Source organism: Haplochromis burtoni, unplaced genomic scaffold (assembly GCF_018398535.1).
Source record: "Haplochromis burtoni strain Fernald_Lab_line unplaced genomic scaffold, NCSU_Asbu1 Contig_114, whole genome shotgun sequence".
In the NCBI taxonomy this organism is placed as follows: domain Eukaryota; kingdom Metazoa; phylum Chordata; class Actinopteri; order Cichliformes; family Cichlidae; genus Haplochromis; species Haplochromis burtoni.
Window position 1 is genome coordinate 1172451 of NW_024582475.1, and position 19761 is coordinate 1192211.

General features: G+C 42.7%; 1 protein-coding gene and 1 long non-coding RNA gene across 2 annotated transcripts in view; one reads left to right on the top strand and one right to left on the bottom strand.

Annotated features, from left to right (window-relative positions):
- Positions 1-2211: 2211 nt before the first annotated feature.
- Positions 2212-18717, bottom strand: klf13 (Kruppel-like factor 13). The gene is made up of 2 exons (XM_005928740.3): positions 18240-18717; positions 2212-7002 (listed from the first exon to the last, which is right to left on the bottom strand). Exons 1-2 carry the CDS (start codon positions 18715-18717, stop codon positions 6707-6709), a joined length of 774 nt encoding a protein of 257 aa, XP_005928802.1. The 3' UTR covers positions 2212-6706.
- A 473-nt stretch (positions 18718-19190) lies between these two features.
- The window catches only part of LOC121814988, a 748-nt gene continuing 177 nt past the window's right edge, over positions 19191-19761 (top strand). Inside the window, exon 1 of the long non-coding RNA XR_006054708.1 lies at positions 19191-19518. This is a non-coding gene — a long non-coding RNA (uncharacterized LOC121814988). The remainder of the gene's footprint in view (positions 19519-19761) is intronic.

Sequence of the window (19761 nt, forward strand, 5' to 3'; positions counted from 1 at the left end):
AAAAAAAAGATGGACTACATACTGAACCAAGAAAAACAAAGAATTGAACCGATCACGCTAGTAGCTACTAGCTACTAGCTGTCATTTCGTTTTACCAGCAACATGTTACTAATGTTACTACTTAGCATTCCACCCTCGTGTCTAAATATGGTTATACTCCTTTCTCCAAAACATCCAAGACACTAGTTACTAAAAGGCTACCACCATAAGGTGGCTATGCCCATCTTTTATATATGATCAGTGTTTCCTGCCTTTATGCTAAGCTAACTGTTTGCAGGGAGTAGCTTCATAGAGACCTGACAGTGCTGTCGTCTTTTGGGGCACTAACAGTAGACTATTTCATGAAATTTTAAGCTATTCCCTTAACTAATATCTCTACTAGTAAAAATGTTACACAGTCGCTTGTTTTAATATCCTACTATTATGGCCACCATGACTGCAGTTCAATAAAAAGTCACACAGTGAAAGTATGCCGAAACAAATTATGGCTGCTTATTTTATGAATTTATTTCCAAATGTAAACTTCACTATTTCATGCATACAAGTTATGACAACATACATTATTCAACAATCTGTTAATTTTCATATTTGCATAGGACATGGTCACAATATATTGTCTAACATGTAAAAAATAATGCCATAAAAAGGTACAGCAGAGCAGCTAAGACCAGCACATTAGATGTGTGTAGAATCCCAGTAAATGTACAACTGTAATACTCGAATGTAGTGATTTTGGTTTGCTGTGAGAGAAAAAACAAGTGACACCTGAAGGTTAGAATGAGGTCATTGAAGAATGTACTGGCCATAGCTGAGTCGAGAGTTATTTACAGTATAGATTATACTGGTGCTTAGAGGGGAAGCAGCACCATGGAGTCACTACAACAGGCAACTGATGGTGAGGGGCAGAGAGGGACACACAGAGGTATCAAGAGAGCAACGTTACACTGAGGAGGTACACTGAGGACAAACAGGTACAGGAAACAGAACCAAAAGGCTGGTGAGAAGCTCCCTCATTGTATTCAAGGTGAGGTCACTGACAGCACTGTGAGCTGTATAACCTAGAACAGATTAATCTTTTAAGGGCAGAAATATCAGCTTAGCTTAGACCACCAACAAATATGGCCTGCAATTTTTCATAACATACCACTCTTTTTTTGTCACTCACAAATTCTGAATTATCTTTTACTTTTATGAATAAATTGGATTTGATTCATCAAGTTATTTTTACGCTGTAAAAAAACAACAAAAACAAAATAAAGTCGCTTACTTGAGCGAAAGGAGGTCCATATCGAGCACAACATCCACTGATCGACAATTACAGCACGTAAAACTGAACCCAGAAGTACAAATGGTGTTGGATTCACAATTACTGCAACATTCATCTTTTCCTTCAAAGCCTTTGGTAACAACAATCAAGAACCACTTTATACTTTTATGGCTGCTTCTTGAAAAGAAAAGAAAAAAAAAGCCTAAGACAGACTTTATTCATCCTTAACTTTTAAACATTTCCGAGCACAAAGAGCCCAAAAAGAAGAAAGAAGGGGTTAGATTTGGGACAACAGGAAACGTACCTTGTGCACAACTCACAATGTGTAAAACCTCACAGTCGAGACAGACTTCTAGTCATAACCGAAGAAAAAAAATGCATTGGGTTGATGCAAGCAGCACATTTATAGTAAATGCAATGCGTCAATCCTTTGGAATGGTTGGGCGTCTGTCTTCATTAAGACTGATTTTGTCAAAGAAAATACCTGCATTAAGCCATTATACACTGCTTGAGTACTGAACAGCAAGAAAAGGGGAAAAAATGTAAATAAGAACCAAACAAAACCAAAGCTAAACACTCAAAATGTTTACATAAAGCGGAAAAGAAATATTTAACTTAAAACACCTACATATCAAATACGCAGCGTTGCTTTATTAAATCCTGTACATTACATAACAACGTGTCACACTTTATAAAACTGTACATGTTTGTTTAATGTCTGATAGTAGCTATTTTATTTTTTTTGTTTGTTTTTCTTTTTTACCCTTAACATTTATCCTCTTTATGAAGTTATCGTTATAGTTTTGGCACACAATTGCATCGCGTCATGCTCGAGATCAGTGACGAAGAGTTCTGTGAGATATACTGATGTCTTTAACATGAACTCCTTAAATAAAATTGTTAGTTGTTCACACACTAGGCAACACTTAATTCACTTTTTTTTAATATATGTTACAATCAAGAGGAAAATGTTAACTGGTAAACAGTTAGTATCTTGTTGCGGCTGCAAGTCCTTCTGCTCTCACGGGTGTTGAAGTCTCGATTCTTACTGGGATAACAATCATAAAGTTGGATTAAGAAATGCTGAAATAAGGTTTCCTAGTAATTTACAGATGACATCACCCCCATTACATGAGCAAAAGCTGAAAATGAGATTGAGAAGGGATGTTTTAAGATTTTTGTAACAGAAAAATCAGCTTTTAAATTCCTTGAAATATTACCTTTTTTTGCATCCACAAGGATGTATGTGCAGGACTTGGCATTATCGAATGATTATATAAAATGTAGCCCAGTGTTTTGGTTATTTATTTTTTTGTTTCTTTCTTTCTTTTTTTTTTTCTTTTTTTTTTACAAAAAAGTCTCTCCGTCTTTACTTTTTCATTCAAGTAGGAACAAATGAAACCAACAAATATTTGTGCTACTCGTCAAGAAAATGCAAGCTACATGATGGATGTTTTGAAAAGATATTAAAGTACAACAAAAGTATTTCAAGAGGTATGAGTTTTGATAAATATACAACCTTAAATATTTCATGAGACAAAAAAAAAAAAGCAAAACAAAAGTAAGACTACATTGCTAACTCACAATGCGGTGGTCTCTATTCTTATGGAAAGCTCTGAAAATAATAAAGAAAAATAGCCACTCGAAATCTGAAACCAACTTACACAGAGGTCACTAAGTTTCTTTACTTATAATCACCCCAAACAAACCTAAAACTTTCATTTTCTTTCTTCCTTCTTCTTTTTTTTGGACGACAGGCTAACTGCAATAACCTGCATCCTGACATCAACAAAGTATTAGTTGTTCCTGATTAAAGGGATGAACCCCATGAATGGAGCTAAAATTGAGATTTCCGCATCAACGGTGCTTTGAACTGCTCTGCGAAAACCGCCAAATTCAAAAGCTGAAATGACCTGAAGACGATGCAAAATCTCGGAAAACGAAAAGGAAAAAAACGAAAAGCACGGACTATACATCTTTCTACAGAGAGGTTAATAATTATTTGACAACAAACACAAGTACAGTAAAAAATGGACATGTACAAAACTGTGTTCAATGGCCTTTTCTTTTGAATTATTCAAGTACATTTGGTACAGTGAGGAGAAAAAGTTTTGAGAAACTGCCTGTGGACGCCTTTATGTCACCGGTGCTGTCTGGATGGATTGATATACTGGGATGATTAGACTGTCACAGTCGCTTTAATTCAGATGGTAGGAGCTCTGTTTGCCTTACACAGTCCACTGACACTAAGGGGTCAAAGGTGTTTAAAGGGACATTTCACTCCAGAGTGCTCGATAGCGGGACTGTAGGTTTATGACGACATAATAGGCAGGAGCCGAGCCTGTGCCGAGGCATTCCTGTGTTTCCAGTGTGGTCGGACACTGACCAGCAGTGAACACTAAGCACCCAGGACCACCAGAGGAGGCTGGCAGACTTTATCTGTGCAGTAACTGATTTAACAACAAAATCCACAAACTGTGTCATATCTGCTTGGCAGATGTCAACCCTGAGGAAAATGTGCAGATTATGGATTAAGAGCTGATTACTGAAACCTACTTGAGGGTGAGCAACTGAGAAAATATTTGCTTTTTGCAAGAGAAATTTACTCTGCAAACCAGGTCAAACCTAAAACTTAAAAGACAATGGACACAAAAAAGCCGTTCAACAGCAATTTCGAGAATTAGTTTGTGAAAATCAGCATTTTTTTTCTTCTTTTCTGTGTGAAATCCTCTCGCTTCTTCTGTCACTCAGAGCTGCTGATCAGTGGCATTCAAAGTGTCATCTTGCAGTCTGGAAACCCATTGAAACATCTGGCAGAGAAATTATGCTGCACGTGGCGTCGCGAGAGAAAACTACTGCATTCGATCGAAATAATGGCTGTTTTCTTTCTCGAGAATGTGACAGAGCTGATTCATCACAACTTTAAAGAGCGATGGCTGCTGTGAGGAACGAGGGGGACAAGGTCTGCCATTCATGGACTTCCACCTGCCAGACTGCCTCAAAGGAAAAAAAAGAAAAAAAGAAAGAAAGATCCACGCTTTCAAGGCAAAGTTAACATGCATATAGTGTCAAGCACGGGACTGCGAGGCAAGACGATGAAGCTAGCGCATGCGATTCGTGATGACAGCGGCCTGGAAGGGTCTGACGGGACAGAGCTAAAAGGCTGACCATATTTCCAACTGTAGTGCTGAAGCATTAAAGGAAAATGTAGGCATAACACAGACTGGCGGCGCAGCAGCAGCAGTTTTGATAGCCGTGCCTGTTTCCGTGGAAGGTTTACTGTGCCTTTCGCCTGACCTATTGAGGCATGTCTGTCTAGAAACACAAGTCAGCTTTCTCACGGGACATCTGAGCTTCACAGGCAGGACGACGTGAGGCTGGTGAGCACTGGACTTTTGCTGATATGTTCGTTTTGGTTCAGATGTTTTGACAACAAGTTTTTAAAAAGCCCCCCTCGTTGTGAGAAAGAAGTTTGAAAGCAGCTGTTTGAGACCGCCGATTTATGAATTTTGGAGCTGTTACGTCCTCCTTGGAATTGTGAAATCTGACTCCTCAGCAGCAGGGGTTTCTGTCTGTGCTCGGGATGGAGCTGGATACATCCCACCCACACTGCTTGAACTGTTGTTCATAGACTTTTTAGTCTTATCCTATAGTTTGGATCAGCCCACTAATTACAGCCATTTTTCTGCTGGCTGTTTCTACAGTTGGTGGGAGGAGGGGAGTTGGGGAAGGAGAAGGAAATGGGGGTTGTCTGCGACTGGGTGTCTCCTCTTTTGTGCTGTTCAGCTCATGATAAACCTCTCCTCTTTTTTTTTTCTTTTTTTTTTTATCAGGGCCTGCCCTCTCTTGCCTGTTTACAGCAGATAGCTGCTTTCTTCCTTCTGTACTCAATGTTGCAGTGTCACAGCAGAGCCCAGCTCAGGCCTGCCTAACACGGTGGCCTACATTTGACCCACAAGTCGGGCAACCTTACGCAATTTAGCAGGCTCGGAGCTTTACCGGTTTTTGACAGGACAGGTAGAGCCAGATGAGTAAGGATTCCCTGGGGAATGGCATGCGAGCACCCCTCCTGCAGGCTGTGAATTGCTTCTTTTGGGTGCAGCTGTTTCCTCCAGGGAAGCCACAAAAGGCAGAGCCAGGAGGAGGGAAGTGAGTCGGCATCTGGCTCTACCTGCAATACTGCCAACCAGCAGCTCGAGGCCTCAGTGAAAGGTGGCTTACAGGACTGAATAAAAAGCTTTCATTCATTCTTGTCTTTGGTACTTTTTCCGATGTGCTTGAGAGATGGCTAAACCTTGTTTCAACTTAAGTCCCTTTGTGTCCGTTTTGAGTGAAATGTAGGCTGATGAGGCGGCTTTTTCTTTTTTCTTTTTCTCTCTCTTCCTTTTCAAGCATGAACAGCTGCTTTGAAACTTGACTGTCTCTGTGGTTGGAACGTTTCTCTAACTTCATAAATACAAAGAAAACTCTTAACCCAATCCTTCTACAGTGCAGATTCACACAGTTTACACTGCACACAACCATTTCATGCAGTACACATTTAACCCAGTGTAATGTCAATAGATATTAACATTGCAAAAAAGAAACAGATTTGGGTTTTGTTTTCTGTGGCGGGGCCTTTCTGATTGTTCCATTATTACACAGCAATCACATTAAATATGAAACCCCTCCCCAAACACGAGGGAGAAAACAAATGTTTGTGTATGCGTTACACATGACAGCGGGGCTAGTTTTTTCAAATATGAGAGCCGAAAAAAGAAGAAAAAAAGAAAACAAAGAGTGCAAATTGTGTTGAGTGTAAGGCTGCTATATATGAACTGTATGTTTCTCTTCACCGTGTTCATTCTTTCAAGCTAACAAGGCCATCCCTGAGCAGGGCGTAAAATTCAACCCCTGTTGAATTTCAGAATAAAGTGATGAATATATTGTGCAGTCAATGTGAGTACTGTTAAGTACTGTGGTCTTACAGAAATCACAACTGTCTTCAATCCTGAGGTGTGTGTGTGTGTGTGTACCCCTTCTCCTAACCCTTTCAAAAAATCAAAAATAAATTGAATAAAATCAAAGCAAAAATAAACAAACAAACAAACAAAAATGTTTCGAAGATCTGTCAGGGTGTCTGTTTTTTTTTCTTCGTCTAGACCTTGTTTAGCTGACTGCGACCGTACATTTAACAAGTAGCCGTGATCAGAAGCCAAAAAAACACACAGACTGAATGCAGATATTGCCATCTGGGAAAGGCATTATCTTCTTTTAGGATCACGCAAGTAATTGCACTACAATAAGCAGTTATGTACATTATGGTACACCACAGCAAGCGCAGAAATAGCAAAGGGGAGGGTGGGGAAGGGGGGTAGCTGACAACTGTGCAACAAAAGTGTTATGATGAAAACACGGGCCTCACAGTCTCGAGGCAGAAAAGTGCGACCGGGTTTCAGTTTAAGGCGAGTTGGCTGGGCTGAGGGTGGGGCTGGAGGCATCTGAGCGGCTGTAGTCGCTGAGGGAGCTGGGACGTGTGGCGCTGCCGCCGTGGGGTCTTTTCAGCATTCCTGGCTGGAAATCTGAGTGTCGCCGGGCGTGCTTCATCAGGTGGTCGCTGCGCATGAAGCGCTTTTCGCAAAGGGGGCAACCGAACTTCTTCTCCCCCGTGTGGGTGCGGTAGTGGCGGGCCAGCTCATCAGAGCGGGCGAACTTCTTAATGCAGTCGGGCCAGGTGCATGGGAAAGGCCGTTCTCCTGCAAAAACAGAGGCAGAGCGTCAGACGAACCATATCCACATTCGTGCTTTTTTTAAAGACAATTTCAGTTGATCATTTCCCCAGTTTTCGTGCAAGCACCAGCACTAGGGCTTAGAAAATGAAACCAATGACACTTTTAAAAACCACCAAATAATCACAAGATGCTCATAGACTTTCATGGCAAAAATACCCAACCACAGAGATGAAATGATCATTTTTAATGCACCTTTTTGGATTTTATTAAGGCTTAAAGCTAGATCTGTAGCTGCTTTGACAGTAGTGTTGATACCGGCAGGAGTAGCACACAGCAGCCTGCTAGGTCTCATCTATGCTAATTTCAGACATGAACTGGACCGGTGTTCTGACAAACCATCCTACTTTGGCAAAATGTCCTACCGTAAGTAGTTTATGCACATTTCTGCTGTCACATAGTAATTCCAGCACAAAGTTAAGTAGGTATGACGGTTTGCCACTTAACTTTGCCCATCAGAGTGTGCTTGTAGCTCATATTCATAAAGCCAGGACGGTTTGCCACTTCATTTTACCCGTCAAAGTATGCTTGTAGGTCACATTCACAAAGGTAGGATGGTTTGGCAGGTAGGATGGATTCCCAGAACACCGGCTGACCTTGATTGCAGTTTTGGTGCCTTTTGCAGGAATAAGCTGACATATAATATGGCTTGCTTTTCTAAGAATTTTAGGTGAGTGAAATGACAGGATTTTTTTACGTGCTGCATTTATATAGTCTATATATGCAGTATGCTGATCAAGCTTGCTAAGAAATTATGGCTCCAGGAAAATCAAGATGGCGATGGTCATAAACCTAGTGTTTTGGCCATAAATCAAGAAACCAGAAACCAGTGAGTGACTTCAAGGTGGTTGTATTCATCCTTTAGAACGAGTCCATGGTTTTATGCCCATACGCGTCACCCTGCCAGCAGCCTAGTTGCTGTTTTACATGATTGCATGTTTTCAAACCCATTTGTGGTTTCCAGCGTCTTTAAAATTCAACACAAACTTTGTAACTCGGGCCAAAGCATAACTTGATGGGATCACTGCGTTATGATGGAGTTGCTATTTCGAGCACATTTCAAGTCTCCGCATTCTGATTTTACCACTGTAGTGAAATAAACGGGAGCCAGCGGTCGCTGTAAAGGTCGACACAAAAGAATCGAAATGAAAATACTTTTAAAAACTAATGGGCGAACAGTGGGTCGGGATTTTACAGGATATGTGATTTGTGGTAAATGAGCCGAAACATGCCAAAGCTGCTCCAGTGCTTACGTTGTTAGCCTTTTAAATACAGTTTAATGTTAATGCATCGGGGCTTTTCACATGTATCAGAGGCTTTGGTGAGTCTCACTCAAATCAAATGAAACTAACTGATGATGAAGTGTGCATATTTCGGCACTCTGGTGACACAAATGGTGCTTGCCACATAATAAACAGCTCACCACAGTGCTAGTACTGAATCATCCTGGAACAACAGTCACAAGGTTATTCCATAATATATTAAAAGCCACAGAGATAACTTCAAACTGTTAAGAAACATGCAACAAAAAAAAAAAAAGAGGTTTGAGCGATAAGACCTGGATGTAAATCACCTACAAATTGGCAGAGTACTGGAGGAGCAGCCACAGTTTAATTATCTAAGCTCCAGATGCTAATCACGCTCACAATGGTTACCCAGCCCATTTTCTAGCATGCAACTATCTGTGACTCGGCACATGGGAAATTACAACCTTCCCCCTCCTCCAACAGCCAATAAAAGTGGGCTCTGACAGAAATATACTCAAGACCATATGGTACAGTATACTGCAATATATCCTGCATTTTCCTACCATACTAATATGGAAACAGTATGCAGTGAACCTAAATGCAGCATCCTGCATCTACTGGTCAATAATATATTCCATTTGGCCCCATTTTACTGAGCTCCTGCCCAACAATAGTGAAATCCAGCAGTCTAATTTTACCAGCTTGGCTTCACAGAGCGAAAGGAAACCGCAGGATGTGTTCTTCTAATGGTTAGGCTCTTTCTAGTGAATAAGAATAATCAATCATAATGTGCACGCCCATGGCAGGGATTTGAAGTATGAAAGGGAAAAGATGGAAGGAGATGTGTGGATGTTTATAGGTGGCACATCAGAACACGGCTGCCAAATGATTTCTTTGTTCTGTGGTTTCCCTCTGGGCCACAATGGAAAGAGTGCTGTTAAGCATCAAACACTCAAATGCTACCTGATGCCAGAGAGTCTCAACAACAAGAACTCGGTGCACAAGTCTCAGTCCCTTCCCCCCACCTCCCCACCTCCCCATACACTGCATGGTTACAAAACACGCCGACAGACAGTGCAAGTCTAGACAGTCCGGTCTGTGTTCCTGCCTCTGACGCCTCACCTCAGCTCCAGACAAACTCAGTCAGCCCTGCCCACTATAGTTCCTGCAGGCTCACACAAGGCTCAGTATATTTAAACACTGTAACTGACATGCATACATTTGCATACGCGCACCAAAACACAGCCCTGTCCCCTTTTCATAGCAACTATTTATAGTTTTTAGCAAAGCTAACAAGGACACACATCCTTTCATGCGTGATGCAGCGTTACAATGTATAAAGAACGACGTGACTGTGTTTGTTTGAGCTCCTGGAGAAATAGTAAGCAGTGAGGCGCTCATCTGGTTGACATGGCTCATAATGGAGTGATTTCATTCACTGCTTTATTACTAAAAGAAGAGACCGGTGCTGTCACCTGGCACCGCAAAAATTAGTTATTGGCCTAAAAGCACAGCTAAGTTTTGCAGGCTGCTTAAAGCTAAATAAGCAGTGTAACGGATCTGGCAACATTAATATTTAACCAGACACAAGAGAGCCAGACTGAGATATCCAGTCTATCTGCCCTGATACAGTAATGCGTAGTGGAAGCATCAGGTATCCAACTCTCTGAGATGGGTCAAATTATTTGCAGCTCCGTCACTTCTTGGAAAGGGCAGAAAGAAAGACGTGGTGCCCATTTTCACCTCTCGCTGAGCAGCTTTGAGTTGTAAAGCCAACAATATGAATATTAATATAAAAGAAAAAACCTGCCAGCCTTGAAATATCAACTCCCATAAAGGAAAAGCATGCAACTTCCCAATCAAGTGTTGTTTCGTAACACCAGGATTGGGATTTCCATGAAGCTGGTAAACATATTCTGCTAACATTGAGATGGTTTAGGGAACAAAACGCTTTCATAATGAGTGGAAATAATGATAGAGCCTATCAGCCTGTGTGGTATGAGGGTGTCACTTTTCAGAATTTTTCAATAGACTGCAGCTATTACTCAGCATTTCTGTAGAAAGGAGAATGCGGTAAGCTACTCCGCTTACCCAGCTTTTCTTCCTATCTACTTCCAGTGTTGTCACAGCACAGCACCATAGTGACTGTGACGCCAGGACCCACCCATTGGTTATCCCATCTCTGGCATCATGCCATGCCAAGGGTGTGGTTTGTCTTTCTCCGAATGTGTAGAGGGCGAGCAGAGCGGGGGGTGGGTGGGTAATGAGGGAAGCTTTTCCCTAACGAACACAGTGACCCAGTTACCCATAAAATGAGTTACATCATACATCATGCACGCACAACTGTACCTCTACTAAGCACAAGTGTCCCCCCTCCAAGCCAATGAGATTATGTCACAGGTACTCTTGTTGTATAACTGTTCTCTGCGAGTCCACTGGGTCAGTGAATAAACAGCTCATCTCTGCTCCTCTCCCTCCATCTTCCTCTCATTCATATCTGAGTTGGGCTCCTTGGTTTCAAGAGAAATGTTTAAGAGAAATGGAATCTGACTTCCCGGTGTAAGGGATGCTGCCTGCAAAAGAAAAGATCAAATCTCTTCTTGACGCGCACTGCAGTGGAGAAACTGAGCTCAGTCGCCGACCGAGAGCAGATAACATTCCTGGTGTGTCCTCAGGCATGGTCCAAACTCACACGGCATTCATGTGCAAACTTCATTTGAACTTGCTATAAGAGAACTAGATTAAATACCTGTGCAGAATGAGAGGAGGGGGGCAAATACATCAGAGATCACCTTGAAGTTAACTGTGCCTGCACAGCGAGAACCAGAGCAGGAAATATCTTTCTCAGGGAGCTTACAAGAAAAACAAGGTGCACCTTACACCTACACAGAGGCAAACAATTCACAAAGAGAAAGTATGAAACCTTGCTGTAGATCACGGCTCATTACAGTTGGAGCCACCTCACTTCAAGGCTGGTTTTGGTGGCACAGCCAGCTTGGCAACATGAAATGGGACACCACTAACTCCAATGGTAGGGCTCAGCACAATCCTATAATTTGGATCCATGTTTACAACAGACTATGACCTGAAAACAACCAGAAGCCATCTTTGCTGCCAGCAGACAGCCATTGATGGGGATTCTGGGTAGTACTAAAATGACTGCTGGGGCCCTCATCAACATAAACCACTGGAGCAGACAGGGTTAACCCAAGTGTGCCCAGCCTCTCCCTCCACACACACCATCATGTGCCAAGGTGATATAAACACTAACATGTGTGCACAGAACAATAAATATACATTAAAGCTTCTGCAGCTCCTCCTTTCTTTTGTTCGCGAAGCGGTATATGCAGGCAACGCTTTAGCAAAAATAACAACAAAGGCTTACAATTTTCTGTGGTCTGCACATTTGAGATCAAACCAACTGTTTCTGTGAATGTTAGTCTATGAAAAATTACAGCCGTACCCGAGTGAGAGAACAGACAAATTACCAGAAAATCAAAACATGTTTTCTCAGACGACTCCATTCAGAGTTTGCAGCAGACGAGAATAAGTCACCAGGAGCAACAAAGGACCTCTGGGTGTGTCAGGTGCTTGTGACGAGAATCAGCTTAAGCTTTTCAGGAGAAGCTCAAAAACAAGAGTATTTAACGTATTATCATCTTTTGTCGTCATTGAGAGGGACCTTGCTCGCGGTTGAATAGCGTGCCTATCCTTGTGGGGCCTATAGCTGTCAGGCTGTGAACAATAGCAGCAGACTCTCTTCCAGCAGGAGAAGCACTCCTGTAATGCATTTCAATCAGACAGGCTGCAAGTACTAACCGTAACTCACTCCACTCGGTCCACACCGCGCCGGGCTACCGACGTTCACACGGAGACATGTAGCAGGGGTCGAGTGCAAGCATCTGATTCCTGCACACACTTTGCTATACATTACTTCATCCTCTTAACTGTTTAAGAGAAAAGCAGGGAGGGGTTGCCTGCATTCAGCAGCTCAACAGATTTGCCTCAATTAGCTGGAATGGGCACTCACTTTCAGCCTTGAGTGCATGCTAAAACAACCTGTCGCCTTGATATGTTGCAGGCAACCTACTTATCTTTAAAGAAAGAAAAAAACAACAACAACGGTTAAACTGACGACATGCAAACAGCTGCTGCCATTAAAGGGTGTTTATAGTTGGTCCACAGAAGCAGGTGGGAGCATAGACGCGGTACAGTGCCAGCTTATTCTGCTGATAGAGTCTCACACTATAGCTCATTTGAGACAGACATCCTTAACCACCATCAAACAAAGGGCTACAACCCTGCTAGATCCTGAGAGGCCCCACCACATTGAAATAAGAGGACAGACAGATAATACCAACTGTCCCAGTATAATGCCTGATGCTCTTATGGCGAGCGGGACAGAAATATTTTCATGTCTTACAGTGACTGATGAGGCCATCCTTCTCAAAAGACTCCATGAAATACTCCTCATTTTGCACCCAGGGACCACACCCCATGATGATATGGTCTGCCACAAGTCTGATTTATCATGCAGAGAAAGGGGACACACCTTATGTACTGTAGCGAGAAGCACAGCCAGAAACAAAACACTTCCTCTGACGTTAGCTCACAGCCATTCCTCTCTTATTCAAGCTGCGATTAATATAACGCAGCAGACGCAGTCAGAGTCTAACTCTCATACAGAACACTGCAAGTGCCAGGCTGACAGGAGCAGGTTCTGCCGCTGAGGTCGCAGCCCTTCAGACGTTAATCAGATTAGATGCAGATGCAGCTGAATAAATGACCTACATCAATGGAGGGCATTGACAGTGAATATCCTGGTAACTGACCCCACCCCCACCACGCCGCACTGTATATTCTGTCTTTGCACTACAGATCCCTCCCTCACGTGCGAGATGCGGTGGAGGTGGGAAAAAAATGAAGAATGCACAGTGTTCCACAGGTCTGTATCCCTCTCTTCCTGCCGCTGGTAATCAACACCACACCACAAAACGTGGCCGGGCTCGGCCTCGCAACACAGCAGGCTTCAGCACCTATTTTGCTTTTCAGGCTGGAAAAGGGCGGGAGGGGCTGCTGGGGGAAACAGACAGAGCAGCTTTTATAGAGCTACTCCAGAGCTAACTAAAGAATACACAAGCCCTGTGGGCCACTGAAAGCAGCACAGCTCAGGGTACTGCCTGACAGCGACCTTTCAGTATTATGATTGTCCTCTATGCATGCCTGGGTGCTTAATCACAGTGAAATCAGGTTTATATGTCAACACCAAGGAAGTATCCTACTATCAGCTTTACATGTGCATATACAGGATAGCATATGGACAGCACGTGCACCAGCGCATGCCTTGGAAATGTCTTCCATGGAGCAGAAACACTGCACCAGCAGAATAACAGAGAAAATGGTGGCTCCACTTTGGTTTTATTTACACCCTAGTAGAAAGGATTCCTTAGTTCTACTCGATACATACCGTCCTACGTGTGACCTTTATAAGGCAACAACATGTTGTGCAGGAGAGATGCCATTCTGAACTCTTACAACAGAAAAAACAAACACTTGAATGTTTGCATCTGTAAATTCCTGTCAAATTGACATTGCTAACATGCTAATCACTAGAAAACAAGGTGTACACTATTACAGCAGTACTATATTGTCATGGTTTCGAATATTGGCATTGAACATTTGCTACTTACTATGAAAAATAAAGCAGTAAAGCTGACCAAACGCTGGAGAAATGATACTTTCAACAGGTTTATGGTGCTAAATGAAAAGAGGACCCTTGAAACAAAGAGTAGCTAACATGTACAAATCTCCCAAATCGAATCTAATAGCAAACAGTTAAGTTGCGACAGTAAATTCAAAAAACAAGATTTAAACCTGCTGCTAACACAACAGGAAAAGCCACAGGTTTTTTAGGTTTTACCATGAGGGAATCATAACATCAAGACAATCCATCCCATAGCTTCAATTTGAACCTGAAGTAGCTTGTTACACCACATCCCTCGTACAACATTTGGATGGAGACAAATGGAAACTTGTCTCAAGACTGAAGCACGAGCTTCTTATTACATGTCAGAATTAGAGCTCAAATGGGAGCAATGGTGGAAATCCTGCCGTGTGGCAGGTAGACAGACAGACCTGCCCCAGTAGAGCTTTTACCGATTTCTGTGCCAAGGTTAAGGCCCAAGCAAGAGCAGGAAAACCCCATCTCCACCCTGCTACCTCATCAATGCGACCAGCCACACAGGAACATTGTGCACTCTGTGCAAAAGTGCAGCCAAATATAAAACCACTGGCAGTGAAGTTGTATATATAATCAGAGAGTCCTGTTGCTTTTTCCATGCGGAACTTGGGATAATTTTACATTTAAAAAGCGTAATTAACCACAGTTATTTGACTGGAAATAGACAGCATGCATGAATAACTGGGTCTACCAGGTGCTCCCACTAATTTTTAGGGCACGCTTTGCAGCTATCTCGCAGTATTAGAGATACTCCAGCAGAACACAAAAGAGGTTCAGACAAAACATTAACCCAAGTGTAAAATATGGCATTAGACTCTTTGTCTTTGAGGAATATTGACGCTGTTCCTCCCTGTGATTCCAGTAGATTCTGAATAGGTCTTCTACACTGACAAGATGGCCTTTTGTACGACCCAGCTGTGGAGGACACAGAAAGTCTGAGCTGTTATTGCCGAAGAATAGTCAAGGCCCATCTCTCCTTTGATGGTAGTCTGGGTGAGATGACCACAACAGAGTAATGAGGCTTCAGAAAGAACATCATGTACTCTCTATGGAAGCAAGACACACTATTAGACACACTATTTAGAAAATAGAGCATCACTCTTAAAAAAGAGGTGAAAAAGGTGCTAAAAAGCCAGAAAGAACATGAAAATAAGAGGAAAAGGAACGCAAGAAATAATTTGAATGAATTCAAATGTTACACCGTAAATAGTTTATATGTACATGGGTGTTACATGACTTCATTTTCCATATTGCAGGGCTAATGCATGTTTCACAGAAAAGGCCCACCTCCTGCACCAGGAGATCAGACAAAAAGCTGTCTGGTCACCTTTGACCCTTAAACTGCTGCGCATTCCTCACCATACAACTCAATGCAGCATAATGAGCAATTTAAATTCAGTGTGTACCTCGATGTCTGCTGCATTAGACAGTGAGTCTCAAAAGAAACCTACAATGAACCCTTCATAATCTCCGTTGAGGGGATCAAGAACATCTTTGCTCTCCCTGAGTGGTAAATTTTTCTACTGCCAGCAGTAACCACATAATCTACTGACAAACAATTACACAAAGACAGTAAATGAAAGCCCAAACATCACACTGAGTGACACGGGCCTTGTTGTGGACAGTTTTCATTAATGAAACCAATCACAGTTATTTCAGGGATGCTCAGTACACTGTTTATGAGTGTAACTGGAGTGGCCGCAAAAGGCTGGTCTAAAGAGTCCTAAAAACTTACAGGTTGGAGGAAAAACAGGCTCCATAGCTAATGTAGCTTGTTTAAGACACAAAAACACATTACATTTACAGTACACTAAACTCTAATTAAATTTACTATAAACTGTATAAGTAAGCACATGTAAATGACATTCATAAAATAACACATAAAACATGTAAATATATGATAAAAAATGATGGTGACTCAAGGGGAAGATTTGTTTTGACCTATTTATGGAATTGTGCTGAAGACACTGCTTTACAAAAACAACCTACAGGTTTCATCTTCTCTTAAGATGCTAATGAATAAGACTCATAAGATATGCAAAGGCTGGGATGATGAGGCTTTGGGCATTACAGGAGTCAAGTAAGGACGTCTTGTCCCCGGTTCTTTGTTTGGTGTCTATTACAGTGTTTTCCTCCTCAATTAGATAGTGGTGTTTGGCAGGAACTGACTGGGCTGGGATCCATTCTCTCTTGACTCTGCTAGTAGGGGCTGAAGGGAAGCACGCTGCCAGATTTTGGCTCTATGAAAGCACTGCAAGATTGGCTGAGGCATCCCGGCTGAACTCAAATGACCCACATTCTGGGCCTATCCAATCAGACAGGCAGAAACAGTCATTATTTTCACAATTTATGGGACATAAACCAATCGTGAAGCCAGACGCCGAATTGTATCCAAACAGAAAGGCAGGCGAAAAAAGGAAATGCTTAATAGGCACAGAGACAAGGGCAGGGTTAATACGGAGCAATGAAACTGCACTAAGCTCACATGGTTTGGGCTCAGGAGAAGCACCGCTGAATGCTGAAGGCTGGCTCTTTGAGAGTCCTGCTGGAAGTTTGGCTGAGAAAAAAAGGCAGCTTAACTGAGATGACTCACGCTCTCTAACTATCAGGTAAAATAAGCAGAAACCAGCCCAATTATAAGAAATTATAGACTGCAAACCAATCACAAAGCCATAGGGGAGTGAATCCCAGAAGAAAGGAAATGGCTAATAGGCAAAAGGACAAGGACAGGGCTGAGTGACAGCAATAGAACTGCATCAGTAGAGAGACCTTTCATGTCCTTTAGGATGCAACTGAAGAAAAAGCTAGAGCCCTTTTTTATGCATATGCATGCACCAAATCTGTGTTTCACTCTCTTAACTTCCCTTGACAAACACTGATTGCATACTGCTACTACAACAGTTGCCACCACCTGCAGCTGATAAATAAAAACTATTACTTTCAATAACAATTTTAGAAAACTTGATTGCAACATGACAACAGCAAATGATTGCATAAATCTTCACAACCTGTGCCTAATTTTAGCCTGATTTTTAGATGGACAGCTCTTCCCACACCCTGTAAATCTAGTGATGGGTGGGGGGGGGGAATCTATTCCACATAGTTTCAATTTTCTGGTTTGATTTCTTTCTCTATTCATAACAATTATTAAGATGAGTCAAGTTCACACAATAAATTTGTATGTGATTCCTGTGATAAAGGTTTTGTTTTGTTTCTGGTCCGTCAGCTCGGTATGTGTGTAGAAGATGATGAACTGCAGTATACAGAGCAGGAGGGGAAAAGCAAAGGCTCCTCAGTCGAGGCTCAACTAGCTGAGTCTGTTGCTGGCCAGATCAGCTGGCAGTCTGTCTAGCGGGGGTGTGGCACATCACAACAAAGGGCTTTGGGCAGACAGGCTACTGCACAGCTCTTATCAACCCCCCAATTTGAGTCGATCTACATCCTTCACTATCTCAGTAGAATATTCTGCGGAATGCAAAGCGCAGCTGTGGAGGTATCCTTTGGGAAGGTCACAGGTAGCAAACTGCCGATCCGGAGCGCATTTGCAAGGGTTTGTCTCAGCGGTGTGACGGCGCACTTGCTGGACTGCAAACTTTCAGCATGCCCACATTTATTTATTGCACACTTGGCTTATTCTCTAATGGGGACATTAGGCTGTATTTTGTAGGGTTTCGACTCTCGTGTTGCCGTGGTACAACCCAAAGTTTATTTTAATTAAAGCGAACAGAAGAACGCCCGAAATCTGATCTGTGTAATTTTGTTCTGCATTTGCGCTGCAGTTTGAACACAGTGTTCCATGCGGTGGGGTTTGTTTGTGAGTATGTGTGTGCTCCCGCGCACGCGCGTGTGCGTGAGTAAGGTGGGGGGTTAAAGGAAAGCCGTCACAAAGCTCTGAGACATGAGTGGGAGTGGCACTGTTTTCTAACCCCCGCAACCGAAATTAAAAGGACATTTCATAAAGTTCGCACAACTGCATTATGAAACTATAGAGGCCACTGTGCTCATAGTATCCATTCAGGGTGGATCCGTGGGTGAATATTTATGAGTCACTGACTCGAAACACAGCAATCACCTCCTCTGTACACATAGCGCTATGAATGTACGAGAATCCACACTTTTGGTATCTCAGTGTTTTAAATCATCCCATCCGTTCTCAGATACATAAGGGAAACCCACATTCACAGCAACAAACATCCAATGCACCCAATGAAACTGACCTGTGTGTGTCCTTAGGTGGGCTTTGAGGTGGGATGATTTGCCATAAACTTTTTCACAACCTGAATAGTGGCATTTGTGCTTTTTCTGAGGCGGCTCTTGCTCAGTTCGTCCCCGCGGTTTTTTGCCTCTTTGTTTGAGCGAAGGATCGGAGATGGTGGAAGGTGTGGCAGATTTTCCATCATCTCTAAGGTTCGGCATGCTCTCATCTTTTATTTTTGCCTGCTCGGCAACACTGTTGGGAGTCTGCTGGTTAAAATCCGCCAGAATCCGCGCCACCACAAAAAGAGAGGAGTTATCCTTCACCAAAGGTTCCTTAATTTCCTCCCCGTTCTTGGAGGAGGATGGGATTTCTGGTTTAATCTCCCTATTCCCTTTAGGAGCATGAACAATTGCACGACTGGACATTGAAACAAGGCACTCTGCTGCAAAGTGATCCATTTTGTCTTTGAAAGAGCCCCCTCTGCTTCTTAATGACATTCACAAAAATCAAATAAAAATGATCCCGTGAGAGGGGAAGAAAAAGTACTTGTTCCGTGGTTCCCTTTGTGTAGTGGTGGTGGAGGTCGTTCTCATCAGAGAGAACTGACTTTATGATCTTACCCGGCTTTCCAATATCATCAACATCCTGTGCAAGAAACGCCTAGGACAGAAATGCAGACAACCTCCCTTTAGAGAGAGCGAGCGAGCGAGAAAACAACAGAAACCCAAAGTCTTTGTTTAGCGCAACGACGCTGGTAAGAACAAGAAGTCTAGAAACTTGGATGCGTTAACTCCCATCGCGGCTTCAAACAGTCTCCAGCATAGTGCGTGTCTCCTGAGCGCCTGTTCCTGCTCGGTGTATCCATGCTGGGGGCGTGTCGACCGGCGACGATCGGGCAGCATCGTCAGAGTAGCCGCTCATTCATTGGGCGCTGTCTGTCCCCAAATGCACCAAACTTGAAAGTTTCACCACAGGTTGCCTCCATGCATTTCACATGATGTATATCTCACAGGCTGCAAAGTTAACAGATCTTAAAACATACAACAGAATCGAGTGGCGCACAAAAGCTTCCAGGCGCTTTGGAGTTTTGTCCACCGATGATATCAGTAAGGAGGTGTCTTTAGATCCGAGAGGCATTCTGCAGCAAATATAGCCTGAATATACAGCTATAAGAGGAATACGTCCAACATGTGGTATGCGGCCCACAGACGTGGGCGTGTCCACAGCGCCACCAACACCACTGGTCTGGAGCAGCGTTACAGTGCCCAGCACCATTGGAAGAGAGCATACAAGTACAGGTTTGCAACTTTCACTTTATTTAAGGTGTTGTTGTTCTACTTTCTGCTTATGATCTACTATAGTTTAAAGGTTAAGCTATAAATCCCTTTTTACACTTTGAAAAACAATTATACAAAACATAAAATGACTGTTTTAAACTCTTGCATGTCATCATTTTCTGTGTAATAAATCTGTAATAGGACACAGGGCTGCACATGAGTGTTTTTGGAACACTGAGTACCCTATCTTGTTTTTAGTTCCCT

What these genes read in the sequence shown, in the direction of transcription:
- klf13 (XM_005928740.3), bottom strand. Translation starts at nt 18,717, where the DNA reads ATGTCATTAAGAAGCAGAGGGGGCTCTTTCAAAGACAAAATGGATCAC. An exon ending in CCACCTAAGGACACACACAG is followed by an intron (nt 7,003 to 18,239) that starts GTCAGTTTCATT and finishes CTGTTTTTGCAG; the next exon opens with GAGAACGGCCTTTCCCATGC.